The sequence below is a fragment of the Lygodium microphyllum genome, chromosome 1 (assembly GCF_053477565.2).
Source record: "Lygodium microphyllum isolate KBCC chromosome 1, Lygodium_microphyllum_v1.1.10, whole genome shotgun sequence".
NCBI classification, from domain to species: Eukaryota; Viridiplantae; Streptophyta; class Polypodiopsida; order Schizaeales; family Lygodiaceae; genus Lygodium; species Lygodium microphyllum.
Genome location: NC_141135.1, coordinates 58580451 through 58598430, shown reverse-complemented (window position 1 = coordinate 58598430; position 17980 = coordinate 58580451). Strand labels below are relative to the sequence as shown.

The following is a 17980-nucleotide window of genomic DNA, read 5'->3' as shown; positions in this document are numbered from 1 at the left end:
CTTGATCTTCATGCAAGATGTGGTTGTTCCACTCTGTATCACTAATTTCGAGATATCTCTTTGTGCGTTGTTTAGATGAAAAAACGTCCAACACAAAAGTTGTAGATTTCGTTGTTTTTGATAACCCTAAAGGCCCGTTTTTAGAGATTGTTTTTCTATTGTGACATATTTAAAAAATGGATTTTCTAAAAAACAACTTTTTAAACTGTACTCTTAACTTATGGTCCATGCAACCACCTTGAGTCATAGATAAGGAGAGTTCATTAGATTGCCTTGGGCCTCAACCTTAAGATTGAATTCCACATAAAAGCTTGTGTCATTTTAGACCTTAGAAATAAAACAAGTATGGAAGGCTACTCCATCCTTTAGACTCGACTTCTTCTAATGGGAGACTTATAAATAAGAAGCTACCTTTGCAAGCAGGACTAGGTTTAGGGATGCCCATCTCTCCTATGTACCTGTTTTGTGGAAGAAAAGAATAAACTGATAAGCACCCATTCTAGATTGTATGCACCCATCCCCTCTTTGGAGAGCCCTTAAGAAGTGGCTAGATGGAGCCAATCTCAAGTCTTCTACTGAATTCATTGTTGCCTTCTTTGGAGACAAAGGCATTGTAGACGTTGTGACTTGGAGGTTGATTAGCCTAACCAGTGCATCACCCTCCAATAGATATGGACCAAGAGAAATGATTTAGTCTTCAAAAGATCCCCAATCCTCAATAGCTCTCAGCTTACTATGTATTTGAAATATGAACTTCTAGCCATACTTAGCCTGCTTAAAGTCTCACTCTTGGATATATAAGCTTTTTCTGAAAAAATTGTTGACCTTGGCTTAGACATGTTGCATCCATAGTGATGCTGTAATTGTTTGTACTCTTAAAATACAAAGTCACTGCATTATCAAAATGTTTGAAGGTTAAAAAAAAGAAATCAAAGTTACAAAGTCACCGCATTATTAAAAAAATTGAAGGTTTTAAAAAAGAAATCAAAGTTTGAAGGTCATTTGGAAAATTTACCAATTTTCATTTACCAACCTCGGTTTTTGGTTGACACAAGTCGAGTCGAGGAATAATGGAGACGGCAATGTTGCGCTAACAGGGAAATGGCCTTCAAATATACGTTGCAGCGCGTTTGCACGAAGTATCGGTGCGGCATTCTGCAGTCTCCCGCCTCACCTGCAGCTACAAGACGATGCACAGACATTGCATGGCCGGCTGCTTCGCCCTCTCGCTCGACTCCAGTGCAAAACGGTGTGTTTATACGCACACAAGGCCGTGGCGGCTTTTCTGTTTTTCTGAGCCCGAAGCCGATGCCGCAAGCCTATCTCACAAGGTTCTATGCAAGCGCCGCTGGCGCCGCATCTAGTCCTCAGCAGGCACTCAAAAAGAAATCACAGGCCACCCTAATGTATCTTGCGGCGCTTGTAATCGCTATGGTGGGATGCTCGTATGCTGCTGTGCCTTTGTATAGGAAATTCTGCCAGGCTACTGGGTACGGTGGCACTGTTAGACGACGTGAGGTAAAACATAGTAATTTCTATGCAAAGAATGATCTCATATTAGAAGACAACAGCATTCAATTGGCAGCATTAGCTTATGTTTGCACAAAATGCTTTCTATCTAGTGATTATTCATGATAGAATTCCCCTGATCCTGCATCTTCTTTGTTAAGACACCTTCTTGAAGCTATTTAATGTTGGAAGTTGGTTTGATAATTAAACAGCATCTGCTTGCTAACTTTTTGCATTAAACACAAACTCTTGAAAGTTAAAAGGGTTTATGGCTATTGCAAGATAACAGTAAATTTTACATAGTCTGGAAATCAATTATGTCTTTATAGGTAATTCTGTGGTTTGGCAGACAGTCGAGGAAAAGATTGCACGTCATGCAGAAGATGATATTGTAGCAACGAGGTGAATATGATGAAAGTTTAAAGCTATGAATATAATAGGTGCCTCACCTGTGGACAACGATATATGGGTGCTGTGTCAACTCGTTGTATGAATTATGTGTATGGGTGCTTTATAAAGTCACGGTACAGACTATGTGTATGAATGCTTTGTATAAATAGCCCTATATACATGCTTGTAAATAAATGTAAGCATTCAAATTCATATATAGTTTTCTGTCTGGCAGGCAGTTGACAGTACAGTTCAATGCAGATGTTGCAGATGGACTGCCTTGGAGATTTACACCCACTCAGCAACAGGTTTTCATTATCCTGACACACAGTTTATATATGAAAGCAAAGCGTTTATGCTAGTCTAAAGCATGCGAGCTTTTCGAGATCTGTATGCCATGCTCCACATGTTGATAGATGCATGTTTGATGAACCTTCTAAGGGCCATTTTCATCGTACTTTTGCAGGTGAGAGTAAAACCAGGACAAAGCACATTGGCATTCTATACTGCAGAGAATTTGAGCTCTAAGCCAATTACTGGGGTTTCCACATATAATGTGTCACCAATGAAGGTGGGTCAAATAAATGTCTACTCAGTATGACAATTTTGATGCTTAAATAGGCATATGTCTCTTGAAAAAGCATCTCATAGGAACTATTGGAAGTATAGAAGTGGTAAACACCCTGAAATGCCTCTTTACAAGACCCAAAATGCCGAAATGTGTGGAGGAGGACCCAAAGCTTGTTTCCTGTCCAAAATGTTTCCCCAAAGGGGAAATGGTTGCCATGTGGCATTTCCTCTTGGGGAATTCGCAGCTTTGTGATCAGTATTTCCTCTGCTTTTTCATTGCGTCTATCAGCTTGGCCAGCATATATGGCCTCATCAGTATGCAGTCAGCTAGTCTTTTCTGCTTTTGACTGTATATTGTTGCCTCCTTCAGTGGCTGATCACATCATTTTGCAGATTGCTGTACACTTTGACTTCCATTTGGCTTTCCTCTGTCATCTGGTGCTTTCTTCTATCATCAGCCCAATTTGATGCCCTCACCAGTGCTTTGGGCTGTATGCACAATGTATTTAGCATTCTCTTGGAGTTCAGTGCATGTTTTCTTCTTCCGTTCTCTTTTTTCATTGCAGTCTTTCTCTTACCTTCTCGCTGAGTGTTTATGTTCTTCTTTTGTTGCGCATCTCACAATAGTACTTGAGAGCTCACTCTCAAGTTGATCCTAAGTGGAGTCAAGCTCAATACTCACCTCTCCTTCAAGAGTAGATTGGAATGAGTGCGTAGTATCAAAAAAGGTAAATACACAAGGACAAGATAACCTTGTGGATAGCAATGCTCGAAGATCTTAGCATACCCTTTTTGGCACGGCTAGTGTCTAGTCTCCATACAGAAGTTGGTTGCATTACGATGAGTGTGTCATTTTTTTAATGGCAACAATTTGAAGATAGCAGCCCTGTAGTTGTAGATAACACTTCACTATTCTTCTACCCTAGGCAGCTAAAATGTAGGCGCTAGATTTCCAATGTGATACAACAGTGCAATTTGGTAGATGGTGCAATCTAGTAGGAGCAGGAGCATGAGTAGCAAGGCATCTCTCAGTGAATGAGTTGTACTCATTTTGAGCACCAAAGTCATAATAGTGAGTAGAAGACAAGGGAATGCAATAGCTTACAATTGAGAGAGCTAGCTGTGAAGAAATGCTCTAAATGCAAAAAAGCATGAAACCAATTGTACGACAAAGCATAGACTGATAAACTTAGAACACAATTAGGGTTAGGGTTAGGGTAACTCAAAGACATTGAGCACAATGAATAATAAAGTGAATGAATAATGAATATACAATGCTCATGTAGTAATCACACTATGCATGGAATAGTGAACCTTGAACTCTCATTTCTTTGGGATTAAGGCAAAGGTTATGAGCTGTAGAGTGTGTCGTACTCCAAACGGATCTTGAATCGTAGCAAAGGTAGCCTCTGAGTGTTGAATACCAACAAATGCAGCCAAGGAAGGTTGGATTTGATGCAAACGGTAGTGTAGGAGAGAGAAAGACCAAATATGTAGGTACCTGAGAAGAGAGAAAAATTGGGTGATAGCTGTTAGGTGCAAATGCAGTAGACAGAGATGAGAGAATGTCAAGGCGGCAACTAGAAATTGTAAATACAACATTCAGAGGAGAGAGAAGATCTTGGCGACAGCTATCAATTGATGGCGACAACCAATTGTAGATGACAATACCCAACTGTAGGTGACAACTCTTGGGACCTGGCGATAGCAGTAAATGTGTGAAGAAGGCTGGAATCAGGTGCTAGATGATAGTAGGTGGTTGGTAGAAGCTTTGACCGCGATGTCCTCTACAAATGGGGTGTGGGCAGCCGAGTTATGACTCCTGAAACCTATAAAAACGAGATTGAGGGAGAGTGGTGGATTGCATGCCTATTTATAGAAAGTTTGGGGCACCCAAATTAGGGTTTTATATATGGGACATAGTAACTCTCCAAGATCGCATTTGTTTTTAAAACAAGAGGTTTTCTTCATTAATTAAGCATGTTTTGGGATTGTTTAAGTCAGGCTAATGCATTTTTAGCTCAACACCCCCTCTTAGGCCCAAAACTAATCCATGAGATGAGAACTAAGCCCTTGATATTTAATTTCTTTTATCCCAAGGCCTCCTAACTCAAAGCAGCTAGGGCATCGGGCAAAGGGTGCATGTTGGTTTCCTAGTGACCTACCAAGACTATAGAGGTGATAGTCATCTTACCAAGGAAGCCCAAGTGATCACCCTAGAGAGGCCAAGGCATCGAACCAAGGGTGCTCATTGGTTGTCTAGGGGCCTACCAAGTCTTGCAAAGGTGAATGGAATCAACAATGGACATTTTGATTTTTTTTCTGGTTGACTTTTTTTGTAGAGCTTTTGGTGTGATTTGTTCAATAGATTTAGCATTAATTGATGGTTTCAAATCATTTTTTTATCCTATTGAGTCGCTGTGTACCGAGGTACAGGAAAATAAGGATGGATAGCCCGATGACCTTTAGAAAAAGCAAAACAATTTCACACACTACTATGATTAGTGCCTATGGATACCTAAGTGTGTGTACACACGCCAATCATATGGAGAGTATGTGGAGAGAATGGCAAAACCGGGAAGCAAGCAGGACGAGCAAAGTCCACATGCAAGCATAGGGAAAAGTGCCTTCGGAGACCACCATGTGCAATGCCATGATTATGGTGGATCCAGAGTCGATTACTCTAAGGGGAACCGAAAAGGGATAAATGTGCACAAATACATGTTTACACGAACAAAATGTTGATGCATGGGATAATGAAAAGGGGAATGTTAACCGAAAAGAGATAAATGTGCACAAATATATGTTTACATGAATAGAATGCCGATGCATGGGATAATGCAAAGAGAATGTAAATATTCATACTCATGTAGAATGTGACGCAATAGTACCACTTGGATAGTAGCCTTGCAAGGAAATTGTTCACTTGTCCAAGCATTCTTTTATAATCATATTATCTTGATAGTACGGATGAAGTTACAAATGTCCATAATATACAATATATAATAAATAAATGTTTAAAGTAAAAAGTTGTAAATATTATCACTGTCACTATCAAGAGAAGGAACCCGCCCCCTCTCAAATTGGAAGGAGAAGTAAGATGAAAGCATCCCCACCCTGTCAATTTGAAGAAGTAGAGGAGGGTGTAGCCAAGCTGATATGTGGTAGAAGTTATTGTAGAACCAGTCAGTTGATCGCCTTGGTCAAAATATATGTAAAATTGTTGCTAGGCAGCACAAATGTTAGACGGATAGTGCCTAGCTCAACCTGCTCTCTGGTGAAATGGTGGGTGAAAAGCCACGTGCCGTGTTCGAGGGGAGATGATAGGATTTTTTGCAAGGGCAATGGCGCTCTGGTTGTCGCAATAGACAACTGTAGGTGACTCGTAAGGGAATTGAAACGCAGCCAGCAAGTTCCTTAGATAGATGTTCTCCGTAGTGCCATTGAAGATAGCCTGATATTTAGCCTCGATGGTGGAAGTTGCCACTGTCTCTTGCTTACGGTTGGCCCGAGAGGTGGGTGCTGTGTTAAAGGTGTAGAGATAGCCTCCATAAGAACGCTAGGTGTTAGGATTTCCTGCCCAATCAGAATCAGTGCACCCTTGCAAACATAAACCATGTCCATAAGTTAGCCCAAGATTATAGGTATACCTTAAATATCTTAACACACGAAGACAAGCAGTCCAATGAGACATTCTAGGTGTATTAAATTACCGACTAAGCAAACTAACTGAGAATGCAAGATCTGGCCTAGTATAAATCAACCAAAGTAATTTTCCTACAACAGAACGATAAATATGAGTATTAAAAGGTGGACCCGAGGTATCCTTGTGTAGATGGACAGTGGGATCTAGAGGTGTGGCCACTGGCCATGTTTGATTAGTGCATACTTTTGCTGTGATAGAAAGATACTTTCCTCGGATCTAACAATCTCTATCCTCAAGAAATAAGACAACAATCCTAAGCCAGTCATCTCAAAGATAGCACAAAGCTATTCCTTAATTTTACAAGAGCTGCAGAATTTGAGCCAGTGAGTACTATATCATCAATATAAAGTAGGATATAGCTGATCCCCATGCTAGTGACACACACGTATAGATTTGTTAGTAGATTAGTTAGCTCATGGTTGAATCTGTACTTGTGGTATAGTAGGCTGGGCTTAGAGATTATTTAGGCATTTTATTTGCCATTTTTTATTGTGGTTTAGGCATTATTTGCAGCTTGTCGACCAGCATTTAATGCTCGCCGACTAGTCATATTTTAGGCATTTGTTTGGCCTATTTATTGTCAGCCTCTCTCCTCCACATTCATTCATCACTTGACAGTTTTTGGGGAGGAGCAGGTGCTAGTGCCTCCATAGCCGGTGACTCACATTGCTTTTGTACTGTCTCATGTTTTGGTATATGGATTCCATTTCTCGAGTATACATATGAGTTCTCATTTGTTTTGTGTTCTCTCTTTCTTTTCTTTTGTCTTGTGTTCAGTAGTTTATTTCAGCACATGTTTATGCTTCCATTGCTGTACCACTTCTGACATGGTATCAGATTTCAAGATTTGTGTTTTTGTTGTGTTTTCTTGTTGATTTCAGGACTGTATTCACCCTTGCTAATCAAACGGTTGCTGCTCCCACCAGGCGACCTGTTTTGCCTATGTTTTTTGCTGATGTCAGCATCCGTACAACCTGTGCATCCATTTCAGCCTGTGTTTTGATGCTTCAGCATCTCCTCCTTGCTGGGGGCTTGCATTATTAGGCCGTTTTTACTGTTTTTTGGCAGTTTTTGACTGATTTCTTGACTCTTTATAGTAGCTTTTGTCTTATTTTGATCAGATTTTGGGTTGTATTGTATGTGAACTCTTGTTTTTTGCAGTCTGTGCTCGTGTTTTGGCTGTGTTTCCTCTTTAAATACCTTTTTTCTACTTCTCTTCTCAATCCTCTACAGATGCCTTCTCCATGCCCATCCACTGATGATACGCTACATGGAGATTCCCATGAGGCTTTTGCAGCTTCAGAGAGGGGTTCGAAGACAAATAAGTCGATGGCCCAATATTACCACTGTGGTAAGGAAGGTCATTTAAGGAAGGACTGCAAAGAGTTAGTAGCTTCCAGGAAGAAAAAGAAGCACAAGATGAAGCAGGATGCGGACTCCTTTGATGAGTCATCATCTGCCTGAGATTTCGACTCAGCTCCTTTGACCAAGGCGAAGTTCAAGGCGCGGAAGGAATCTTTTTCTTCCGATCGTGGGAAGGGCTTAGTGGCCCCTTCCTCAGCTGCTTTCTAGTGGTAGTGATGAGGTTATCCCTCACGACTCTCCAATGCCAGAGGGGGAGTGTGAGAGGGTGGTGAGATGGGGCAGCTGTGCCTCATCTACACTTCTATATAGATGCACAAGATCCAGGGAGGGACATCCTTGACGCATCGACCAAAGTCTGGCAGGTACAAATCCTGGAGCTGGGATTGATATCCAGGTTCATGATGGGCTGGTTCTTTGACAGAGAGCGGGGCTTTCGTCTGCAGCTCACATGAAGGGACACTTTGGCGGTCTGGCTAAAGAAGGGGAATTCATGGTCATTTATGCGTTGCGGCATTGGTGACAGGATGGTCACGTGTGCTACTTCAGAGGCCTTGTTTACAGACATTGAGAGCTGCTATGATCTTCTCTATATTTAGGAGCTGATACGATCGATATCGACATCAGGTTCTCTCCGAGGCACCTTGGTGGTGGCTTGCGTACCCACTACTTGGGTATCCATGGTTCTACTTTGATGGACATTGTTGTATGTACTATGATGCGACATTATCATTGTATATTGTATTGTATGAGATCACCCATGATCTGAGAGAGTGTGTTAGCAGATTAGTCAGCTCATGGTTGAGTCTGTACTTGTGGTATAGTAGGCTGGGTTCAGAGATTATTTAGGCATTTTATTTGCCATTGTTTATTGTGGTTTAGGCATTATTTGCAACCAGTCAACCAGCATTTAATGCTGGCCGACTAGTCATATTTTAGGCATTTATTTGGCCTACTGATTGTTAGCCTCTCTCCTCCACATTCATTAATTACTTGACAGTTTTTGGGGAGGAGCAGGTGCCAGTGCCTCCACAGCCGGTGACTCATATTGCTTCTGTACTGTCTCATGTTTTGGTATATGGATTCCATTTCCCGAGTATACATCTGAGTTCTCATCTGTATTGTGTTCTCTCTTTCTTTTCTTTTGTCTTGTGTTCAGCAGTTTATTTCAGCACATGTTTATGCTTCCATTGTTGCACCACTTCTGACAAGATTTGGATTATAGGGGGTACAATGGTATCCATGAGTTCGTAAGAACTCATCCATCCTGTGGTACCAAGATCTCGCCGCTTGCTTCAGTCCATAAAGAACTTTTGGTAAGCGAAATACCTAGTCAGTTTGGCTAGTGGAAGAAAAGCCGGGAGGCTGCTCCGTATAGACTTCCTCCTCCAAATAACCATTTAGAAAGGTACTTTTGACATCCATTTGATAGATCAGTCAACTGTGGAGAGTAGCGAGTGCAACCAATAGACGAAATGATATCAATCAAGTAGTAGGTGCAAAGGTTTCTTCATAGTCAATGTCGTGCTTTTGCTTGAAACCTTGCACTACAAGGCGAGCCTTGCATTTGTTTGAAGTACCGTTAGCCTTTAGCTTAGTTCTAAAGATCCACTTCTTCCCAATGATCTTCTTATGACTAGGATGATCCACCAAGGTTCAAGTCTCATTTTGGTCAATAGTGTCCAGTTCCTTTTCCGTAGCCTCATGCCATAAAGGGTCCTAGAGAGCCTCTTGCCAATTATCCGGCTTAGAATATGCAATGTAATTAGTTGTAAACAGTGATGCATATAAAGCATGAGGGGTGAGCCGAGCAGACCTTCTAGGGCCCTTTGGAGTGAGATTTGGTGGAAGGATCCTCGAATCCCGCATGGTCTGTTGATACCAGCGAGGTAATGGGTCTTGTGGAGGAGGTCAGGGAGTTGAAGTATCCGCAGGAAGGTCAAGAGCGAGCAGTAGGCCCAGCTTAGTAGGCACGATCTCAAATGATGTGAGCAAAGGTGAGAACGAAGGTGAGGATGAAGAGTCTAGTGTAGAGGACTACATGATGTCCCTCTTATCAAAGACGACATCCCTCGTAACAATCACCTTGTTTGTGCAAGGATCAAACAAACGATAGGCTTTCGCTTCAAAAAGTATAGCCCACAAAAATCAAGAGATTTGCTCGAGAGGTGAGCTTTCTTATCTTGTCATCAGGAGCATATGTATAAGCACGACCATTGAAAACTTTGAAGTGAGAAATAACAGGTGGAGAGCCAAAGAATGCCTCATACAGAGTCTTTTTAGGGCCATAGTTTGGCATCGGGTGAGGATGTACATTGAAGTTTTAATAGCCTTGACCCAAAGGCGCTCAGGGAGATCTGTTGCGGATAGGATAGTGTGCCATGTTTAGGACAGTCTAGTTCCTATGCTCTATGATTCCATTCTGTGCAGAGGAGTTGGTAGAGGTGAGCTGGCATGTAATGCCCATGTTCTTGTAGAAATTTAGAAACTCGTCGGAGGTAAACTTGCAACGCAAATCACTCCTCATAGTATCCACATGATGAATAGTCTGGTTATGAACCAGTAGCACCTAAGCACAGAAATAAGTAAAGGCATCAGACTTGTGCTTGAGGAAGTATACCCACATGTATTTGGAGAAATCATCCACTATAAAAAAGAAGTACAGTGTGCCATTTAAGGAGGTAGTGGCTGTGCAATCACAAAGATCTACATGAATGAGCCTAGGGGGTTCAATAGCTCGAGTGATAAACTGTTGAGGAAACGGTGTACGATGCTACTTACCTAGCTGACATGCTTTATAGACCTCTTGAGATAGTTTTAGGTGTAGAAGGCCCCCATCCCTTGACACGACAACTCATAAAGAGAGTCGTAGCCAAGATGTCCTAAGCAAAAATGCCACAGATGCTCGGAGTCCGTGGGCTCCCTTGTAGTGGCAAAAGCTTGGAAGCGATAGAACTCCGAATCATCAACAGTTGGCTCGGTAAGAAAGTGGGTAATGTGGTAAAGGCCATTAGGTTGTGCCTTGCCGCGAGCAATCACTAAACTAGTCCGAGAGTTGAGGACCTCGATTGTGGTCACTGTGAAGAAAACTGCTTGCTTTAACTGGCAAAGTTGCTAAATGGACAACAAGTTCACCCCAAGTTGGGGAACATGATAGACGTCATCCAACAAAGCGAGATCTGGATCCATGTTAGTGGGAAACTAACGTGACCCTAGGCATGAATTGTGATCGAGAAGTTATTTCCTACGCAGACATTTTCGGTTGCAGGGCTTGGGAAATAAAAATGTTTGCTCTAGGAGTCATGCGATGCTCCACTGTCCATAAGCCAAATAGGTACCGATGTGCTCCGTTGTGATGAGTGGGCCTTCGCAGGCACCTCATCAGAAGGCAACTTGCAAATGTGAACAAGACTCGCATCCGATGTCTCTAAGGAGACAATGTGGGCCTTTGGAGATGAGCTAGATAAACCCTTTGGGGTTGAGTAGTTCACCGACTGTGATGACGAACTGGTGGCAGTGTGGATCTGGCCTCTCCATTGCCCTTATTGAGGGTTGCTACCTCCTTGTTGGGGGTTACTGGCTAGGGTGCGGGGGTCTGATTTTTAGATTTGGGCTGTGTGCCTCTTGCTTTAGATTGACACTCGTCATCATAATGACTAGCCTTTCAACAATGTTGGCAATACCTATTCTTTTTAGGTACATTCTGCCATTCTGGTTTAAGTGTGGATTGATTGTTTCCTTGGGATTCACTAGTCCTATTTTGATTTTGATTTTGATTTGAGTTTTGTGTGTCCTTGCCTTGTTACCCTCTTTGAGAAGATGCAATAGGAGCCCCCTCTATTGAAGACATGCTATGAAATTGATCAAACAACCGTGTTGCATGACGCAATAGTTGACACTCAAACTCATAAAATGTGGGCATTTGAGGCCGTGAAATCACCTGTTGCACAAAATGGAAATATTTTCTTGGCAGCTTGTTAAGGAATGAGGTAACTTGATCGCTAGAGGACTTACGAGCCCCAGTGGTTGAGAACTATGAGGGGACACCAATACTCAAACCAACTTGACTTTCAAGTCATCCTTGTTAGTGACTTTGAAATTTTGGAGCTCATGATCCAAGTTGATGTGACGGGTCCTATCTCGAGCTGCATAGCGGTCAATCAAGTGTGCCCAATGCTCAGATGCTAAGTTGAAATGCTGAAGTTGAGAGTGAAAGTCAGGCAACAAGCCCTGCATAAGCTTGACAATAGTGGAGGTGTTACGAGCCTTCCATGAGCAGACAACCTTATATGGAACAAGGGAGGGATCAAGTTGGGGTTCTAACCCATGCTCTAAATCCCATAGGTTCTGAGAGTCTAAGACATGCCTCATCAAATTGACCAAGTGGTGTAGTTTGACCCATTGAAATGAGTCTTGTTATTAAATGCATGCTTGGCGGATGAGGAACTCGAATCAGAAGTTGTTTGAGAAGATGGATAAATGGAATAAGATAGAGGATAAGATGGTAGTGGTGGTGGATAAGAAGCAGGAGGGGATAAAGATGGATAGGCAGAAATAGGTTACTGATGTCCAATGAGTGCCGATTGTTGTGAAGGTATCGAAATAGACATAGGTTCATATGATACCATAGATGTAGGTGGAGGCACTAGGACATGATAGCCTTGTTTAAGTGTTGGTTGGGGCACTATAGAATGATTGGATGGTCCACTAAGTAATGCCATAGAGGCAAACTGCGATACCAAACAATCTACACTTGAGTATGTTTAGGATGCACTTCTAGAGGGATAGCTCGAAAGTGTGTGTTTGGAAGGTCGGGCCTTCGTCACAGGTATACCACTTGGAAATGGATATATAGAGGTTTTAAAGGATGTGCTTGAATGTGCAGAATCCCTTGGTGTGGTGTGTGGTGGATAATGTGGTGCACTTAATGGAAGCAGAAAGGAAGGTGCAACGGAAGATGAGGGAAGGATGGGTGGGAGCCCAAATGGATTTGTGATAGATGTTGTGGGAAACATAGGTTCCTTTTGTCCATTAAATGCATTTCCTCATTACTCACAAACCAAAGCTTGTTTTGAAGAGTTCCTTTTGGATTGAGCATCTCGCGATCCAACAGAAAATACAGAATCAATTGGCATAGAATTTGAAATAATAGGGTTCGTACCTGGCAGTGGAGAAAAGAAGTATCGTGGAAGTGACGTGTAATTCAAGCGGGGTTCCACTTGTGGATGGTCGGTCCGTAGCGGAGATTCCGAAGGTCTTGCAAGATCATTAGCTTTGTGCACCGAATCTAAGGGAGAAAACTTATGCTTAACTTCAACCTCTTATTGAGCCCTATGCACAAGGATGAGATCATACTCAACGGCAAAAATTTGATATGGTCTGTGGTCTCCATGGTAGTCCGATGTTTCTCCGCCCATGTCAGTTCGGGCAGTAGCAAGCTGGGAGGCCCACTCCTGACCGTTTTTGTCCATATTTGGCTGTGAATATTGGAGTGGTGTTGTGAATGTGTCCGAAGTCAGCTGACCCTTTTGTTGTTCTTGCTTTCGTGAATGAGCTTTCCAATAAAAGACTAGGGTTTCTCAGAGAGTACCTAGCTCTGATACTTATGTGAAGAAATGCTCTAAACCCAAAAAGCATGAAACTAATCATACGACAAAGCACAGATTGATAAACTCAGAACATAGTTAGGGCAACTCAAAGACAGTGAACACAATAAATAACAAAGTGAATGGATAATGAATATATAGTGCTCATGCAAAATCACACTATGTATCTGTGGGATCAAGGCAGAGGTTATGAGCTATAGAGTGTGCTGTACTTCGAACGGATCCTAAATCGCAGCAAAGGCAGCCTTTGAGTGTTGAATGCCAGCTACCGCAGCCAAGGAAGGCTGGATCTAATGCAGACGGCAGTGCATGAGAGAGAGAGACTAAAAACGTAGGTACATGAGGATAGAAAAACTGGGCAACATTTGTTAGGTGTAAATGCAGTAGACAGAGGGGTGAGAATGTCAGGGCGTTAGCCAAAAACTGCAAACGCAGCATTCAGAGGAGAGAGAAGATCTTGGCGACAGCTGCCAGTTGATGGTGATGGCAACCAATTGTAGGCAACAGCTCCTGGGACCTAGCGACAGTAGCAAACGCGTGAAGTAGACTGGAATTAGGTGCTAGATGGTAGCAGGTGGTTGGTGGAAGCTTTGATTGTGATGTTCTCCTCGAGCGGGGTGTGGGCAACAGAGTTATGGCTTCTGAAACCTGCAAAAATGAGATTGAGGGAGAGTGGTGGGCTACATGCCTATTCATAGAAAGTTTGGGACACCCAAATTAGGATTTTACATGTGGGACACAGTAACTCTTTAGGATTGCGTTTCTTTCTAAAATAAGAGGTTTTCTTTATTAATTAAGTATGTTTTGGGGCTGTTTAAGTCAGGCTAATGCATTTTTAGCTCAACATTAGCTTCTATTGCTGCATATGAGAATGGCATCAGCAAAGCAGCCCATCACATTAGCGTGAGCAGATGGAAACAATGATAGATCTCACTCGTAAGCTCACAGTGAGCAGCAAAGACTTGAGCCCTTCCTCCACCTCCAATCAGTCAATGCCATGGTAGCAGCTCATTCCTCATCTCCAGCTCGTAGTGGCTCCAAGGATCCATACCTTAAGAGTGCTCTACGATGCTATATTGTGATATGAGTACACCATGCAATAGAATCAGCATGAAAGCAAAGCAAAAGGCTTTACAACTGGTGGTTTTGGAAGGTGGTTCTAACTTTTGGTAGGTGTTATCTAGGTAGATTTGCCTAATTAAGTGGAGCTCGCAGGTGATGGGTGGGTTCCTATGGTGTAGTGAGGGTAGGGAGACTCCCTTTATTGATGGGAGTATGGGAAAAAATAATTAAATCTAGCTGCTGTGCCTCTTGTGCATTCTCTCAGTGCATATCATGGGTTTGATATTTCGACAATAAATGCTCTTATGATCATACTTTTTTTGGTGATGAGCAAACCTCTCTCCATGGTGGATGAGAGATGGAGATGGAGTGGTAATGTGAATTCACATGCACAAATTAGCCTAAATGCTCATGGTAACTCAAATTTGAACGCCATGTTCTAATAGCCTGTGCAAGGCCAGGTGGGCTAGTCAAGTGCACAAATAACAAGACAAACTTGAATAACAAATGATTATTGATGATATTGTGATAAGGAAAAGTACAATGATGAATGGATGGGTACAAAGACCTAAGTGGGGGTAGAATGAGAGAGAATGCAGTAAGGTGGGTGCCAACTGCTATAAATGCCAGAATAGGACTGAAGGCTTGAAGCAAAAGGCAGTAGTTGGGCATGGAGGGTCAAGGAAACTCTAAGGGGTGGTTGGGGCTGTTGTGGTGCAAAAGGTGGAGTTGGGTGATGCCATGAACAGGGTTATGAGTGCTGGAGGAGCTGGGCAGGGCTCTGCGGTATTGACTGAGATGGCACAATGAACAACAGCCTCTAGTGTCTTGTCACTCGTACAGATTCTGAATGTGAGCAGCCAACCAATGCTGGACATGTGGATAGATTTGTGTATGGATGCTGGCGATGTAGGGAATACTGCATTTTGGCTAGTAGCAGTAGTTTGGAGCAGCAAAGACTGCATGTAGGAGCAGCAGACAGTTAGGTTTTGATATAGGATGCTGCACGGCACGCTGGAATGATCAAAAATTGGCAGCTGAGGATCGCAAATTGGGCAGGGAACAGCTGTGTAACATGTTTGGACAGCTGATATCTGACAGGAAACTGGGCAGGAAGAGGGAGAAAGGTTACAGGCCTAAGCACCAGTGGGGGTGTGGGCATTAGCACAAGTGTAGGTGCAAACAGGGGCCAAGGGGCAGAGGGGCCAGTCATAATTAAAATTTGTCTTTGTGGAAGGCAAAGGTGGTTTAAAAATTGCAAATGAAAGTGTGGATGGGCTTGTGCACCATACATCGGTCTGTTTGCATAAAAAATGCTGGGTGGCAATATTCAGAGAATAGAAATAGAATAGAAATCAGATAGAAGCAATATCCAGAGAATAGAATATCGGGGAAAATCCAAATGTCAATATAGATCCTGAAAAGTAGGGAGAATCTCTACCACCAAATATCAGCTTCTGCCAACTTAAAGAGATGCAACCATATCTCTCATGCAAAAGCTGGTTTTTTGCCTTCTTCAGTTTCTGGATCTGAAGGCTTGTAGATGCTTGGTCTTTATGAGGCTTCACCGGCTGTCATCATGAGCCTTGATATCGAATTCGGGTCAAATTTTGTCTCATGTCTGAATTGAATATCCATCTTTGCTGCAGTCTTTGGTTATCAAGTTCTCAAGTACATGGCTGTGTTGAAATCTGGAGAAAATATATGTCCAATTATATCTGTGAAACTTTCGTTAAAGTGAACAGAAAGCAATTTTTTCTTTCAGTAATTTCAAGGCACATGCTTTATATTTCTCAGATTAATAAGGCTGGTGGAATATTTTACAGGCAGGCATGTATTTCAACAAAATTCAGTGTTTCTGTTTTGAGGAGCAGAGGCTTCTTCCTGGGGAGAAAATTGACATGCCTGTAGGTATTCTACAAACTGGATTTTCCTTTCACCAAAGTGGTTTTGTATTGTGGTATGCTTCTGATTGCTTTTTCTCTTCTTCACAGGTTTTTTTCTACATTGATCCAGAGTTTGCTACAGATCCAAAAATGGACAACGTTAACAACTTGATCTTGTCTTACACCTTTTTCAAGGTTGAAGAAAATGAGGAACCGTCTGCTACATCTGCTGGAAAGTAGTACGGAAGTTCTATTTCAGGTTTCTTACAGGTCATTAGTCCAGAGAATATGATGCCTAATGTTGGTCACATGAGATATTTGATAGAGATTGCCTATACTTCTAATGTACACTATATCCCCTCTTCCATGTCTCAGCTTGGAAGTGGGTGGATTGCAGTAATCGAACCATGGCGGAATAGAATCTTTCTTGGCATGGTTCAACAGAAATGGATGAGATTTTTTAGGAAATTGTGTATGCATCTTATCAAGAATGTGTCTTGAAATATTCACAATACACCTGTTTGAACCTTTTCCGCGACTCCAGTTTTGTAGAATAATTATGAGTGCCAAGTGGTGGCACACATCAATAGCTTTGTGAAAATGCAGCAATTATTCCAGCATCTCTCACATCAATAAGGATATACGTATGAGTCTCTTATTTCAATTCAATTAAAATAAAGTTTTGAAGTGAAAATGCAAACTTAGGAAACTAGTAAGGTCTGCTCATCTGATTGTTTGAAGGAATTCTGCTAACTATAACAAGGGCCTTCCATGGTTATAATGTGGGATGCCTCAAACAATTTCTTCAAGAATTTTGGAAATCACATTTGTTGATGGGGTTTTCATGAAGATTGCTTGCACAACTCACAATGTGCTTATACATCAACTTGCAATTATGACACATGTAGGATGGGTGCAAATTATAAAGCTTTGTCTAACCATGTAAATACCAAAGTTCCCTAGTGATGAGAGACATTATATTGATATGACAATCTCAACATTTGATGGATACTAATAAAAAACAAGGTGGAAAATAAGATACTAAGAATTGTTCATGGGTAGCACAAGGATGAAGGTAAAAAGAAGGGGGGAAAATACGTTAAATGGTTATGACACATATCTACAAAGGTATGCGATGGACTTTGTTTAGATCTTAGATCTAGTTGTATCTGTGCGCTTACCAAGTGGTTGGAATTTGCAGGATGGGCATGTATTTATTTGTTTATTGGCATAATTGTCTTGCTTCTTCTTGGATATGAAGTCCAAGAATTTTGACTAGAATGCCCACCCTTTGGCTTGATCTTGTTGGGTGCTCGAAAAAGAAGACATCCAAACTTGTTTATAAGCTATGTTGATTTATGGAAAGTATTCTTATTGGCAAGGCATTCTCATTTGCATAAATGTGGGACTAATTTATGCATGGATGTGGGATTGACTTACCCATATTCTCCTTCTTTGCATAACAATATCTTATATATACTCATGATAGTTGTTTCACAATCCAAAGGCGAGCTACATTGTTAAAAGAGTTTGTATAAACATTGGAGGAAAATGTACTCAAATGCTTAATCATCAAATTCTAATGTATAGAGAACACACAATGATGAACTAGTAGAAAGCAGTTTTGGTAAGCCGAATAAGATCTACTTGCTAACACTAGCAAAGTCGAATAAGATCTACTTGCTACCTACAAAATTCCTAACACTAGCAGAGTGGATGGAGAATCTTTGCTTGTAAGTTTAAGAGCAAAGGTGCTAGCTGGGATGGATAAAGTGAGCATTGTTAGTTTACAATCAAAAGACAGTAGTGCATGTTAGGATAGAATGTGGATTGTGTTGCACCAGGGGTGTTCCAAATATGTTGAACATTGACCAACATATTGAATACTA

At 41.7% G+C, this 17980-nt stretch overlaps 1 protein-coding gene across 3 annotated transcripts; it reads left to right on the top strand.

The window, feature by feature from the left end:
• The first annotated feature begins 1024 nt into the window (after window positions 1-1024).
• LOC148041154 (cytochrome c oxidase assembly protein CtaG / Cox11 family) lies at window positions 1025-16711 on the top strand. Of its 3 annotated transcripts, none has more exons than XM_087687572.1 (6): window positions 1025-1518; window positions 1859-1911; window positions 2135-2207; window positions 2366-2470; window positions 16032-16116; window positions 16200-16711. In XM_087687572.1, the coding sequence occupies exons 1-6, from the start codon at window positions 1102-1104 to the stop codon at window positions 16214-16216; spliced, it is 750 nt and encodes a 249-aa protein (XP_087543698.1). In that variant the 5' UTR covers window positions 1025-1101; the 3' UTR covers window positions 16217-16711. The 3 variants fall into 3 exon arrangements, with proteins under 3 accessions (XP_087543698.1, XP_087543690.1, XP_087543680.1); XM_087687554.1 differs by having other exon boundaries at window positions 1026-1518; window positions 16032-16112; XM_087687564.1 differs by lacking the exon at window positions 2366-2470 and having other exon boundaries at window positions 16032-16112.
• Window positions 16712-17980: the final 1269 nt, after the last annotated feature.

What these genes read in the sequence shown, in the direction of transcription:
- LOC148041154 (XM_087687554.1), top strand. Translation starts at nt 1,102, where the DNA reads ATGGCCTTCAAATATACGTTGCAGCGCGTTTGCACGAAGTATCGGTGC. An exon ending in ATAATGTGTCACCAATGAAG is followed by an intron (nt 2,471 to 16,031) that starts GTGGGTCAAATA and finishes AATATTTTACAG; the next exon opens with GCAGGCATGTATTTCAACAA. An exon ending in GGGAGAAAATTGACATGCCT is followed by an intron (nt 16,113 to 16,199) that starts GTAGGTATTCTA and finishes TCTTCTTCACAG; the next exon opens with GTTTTTTTCTACATTGATCC.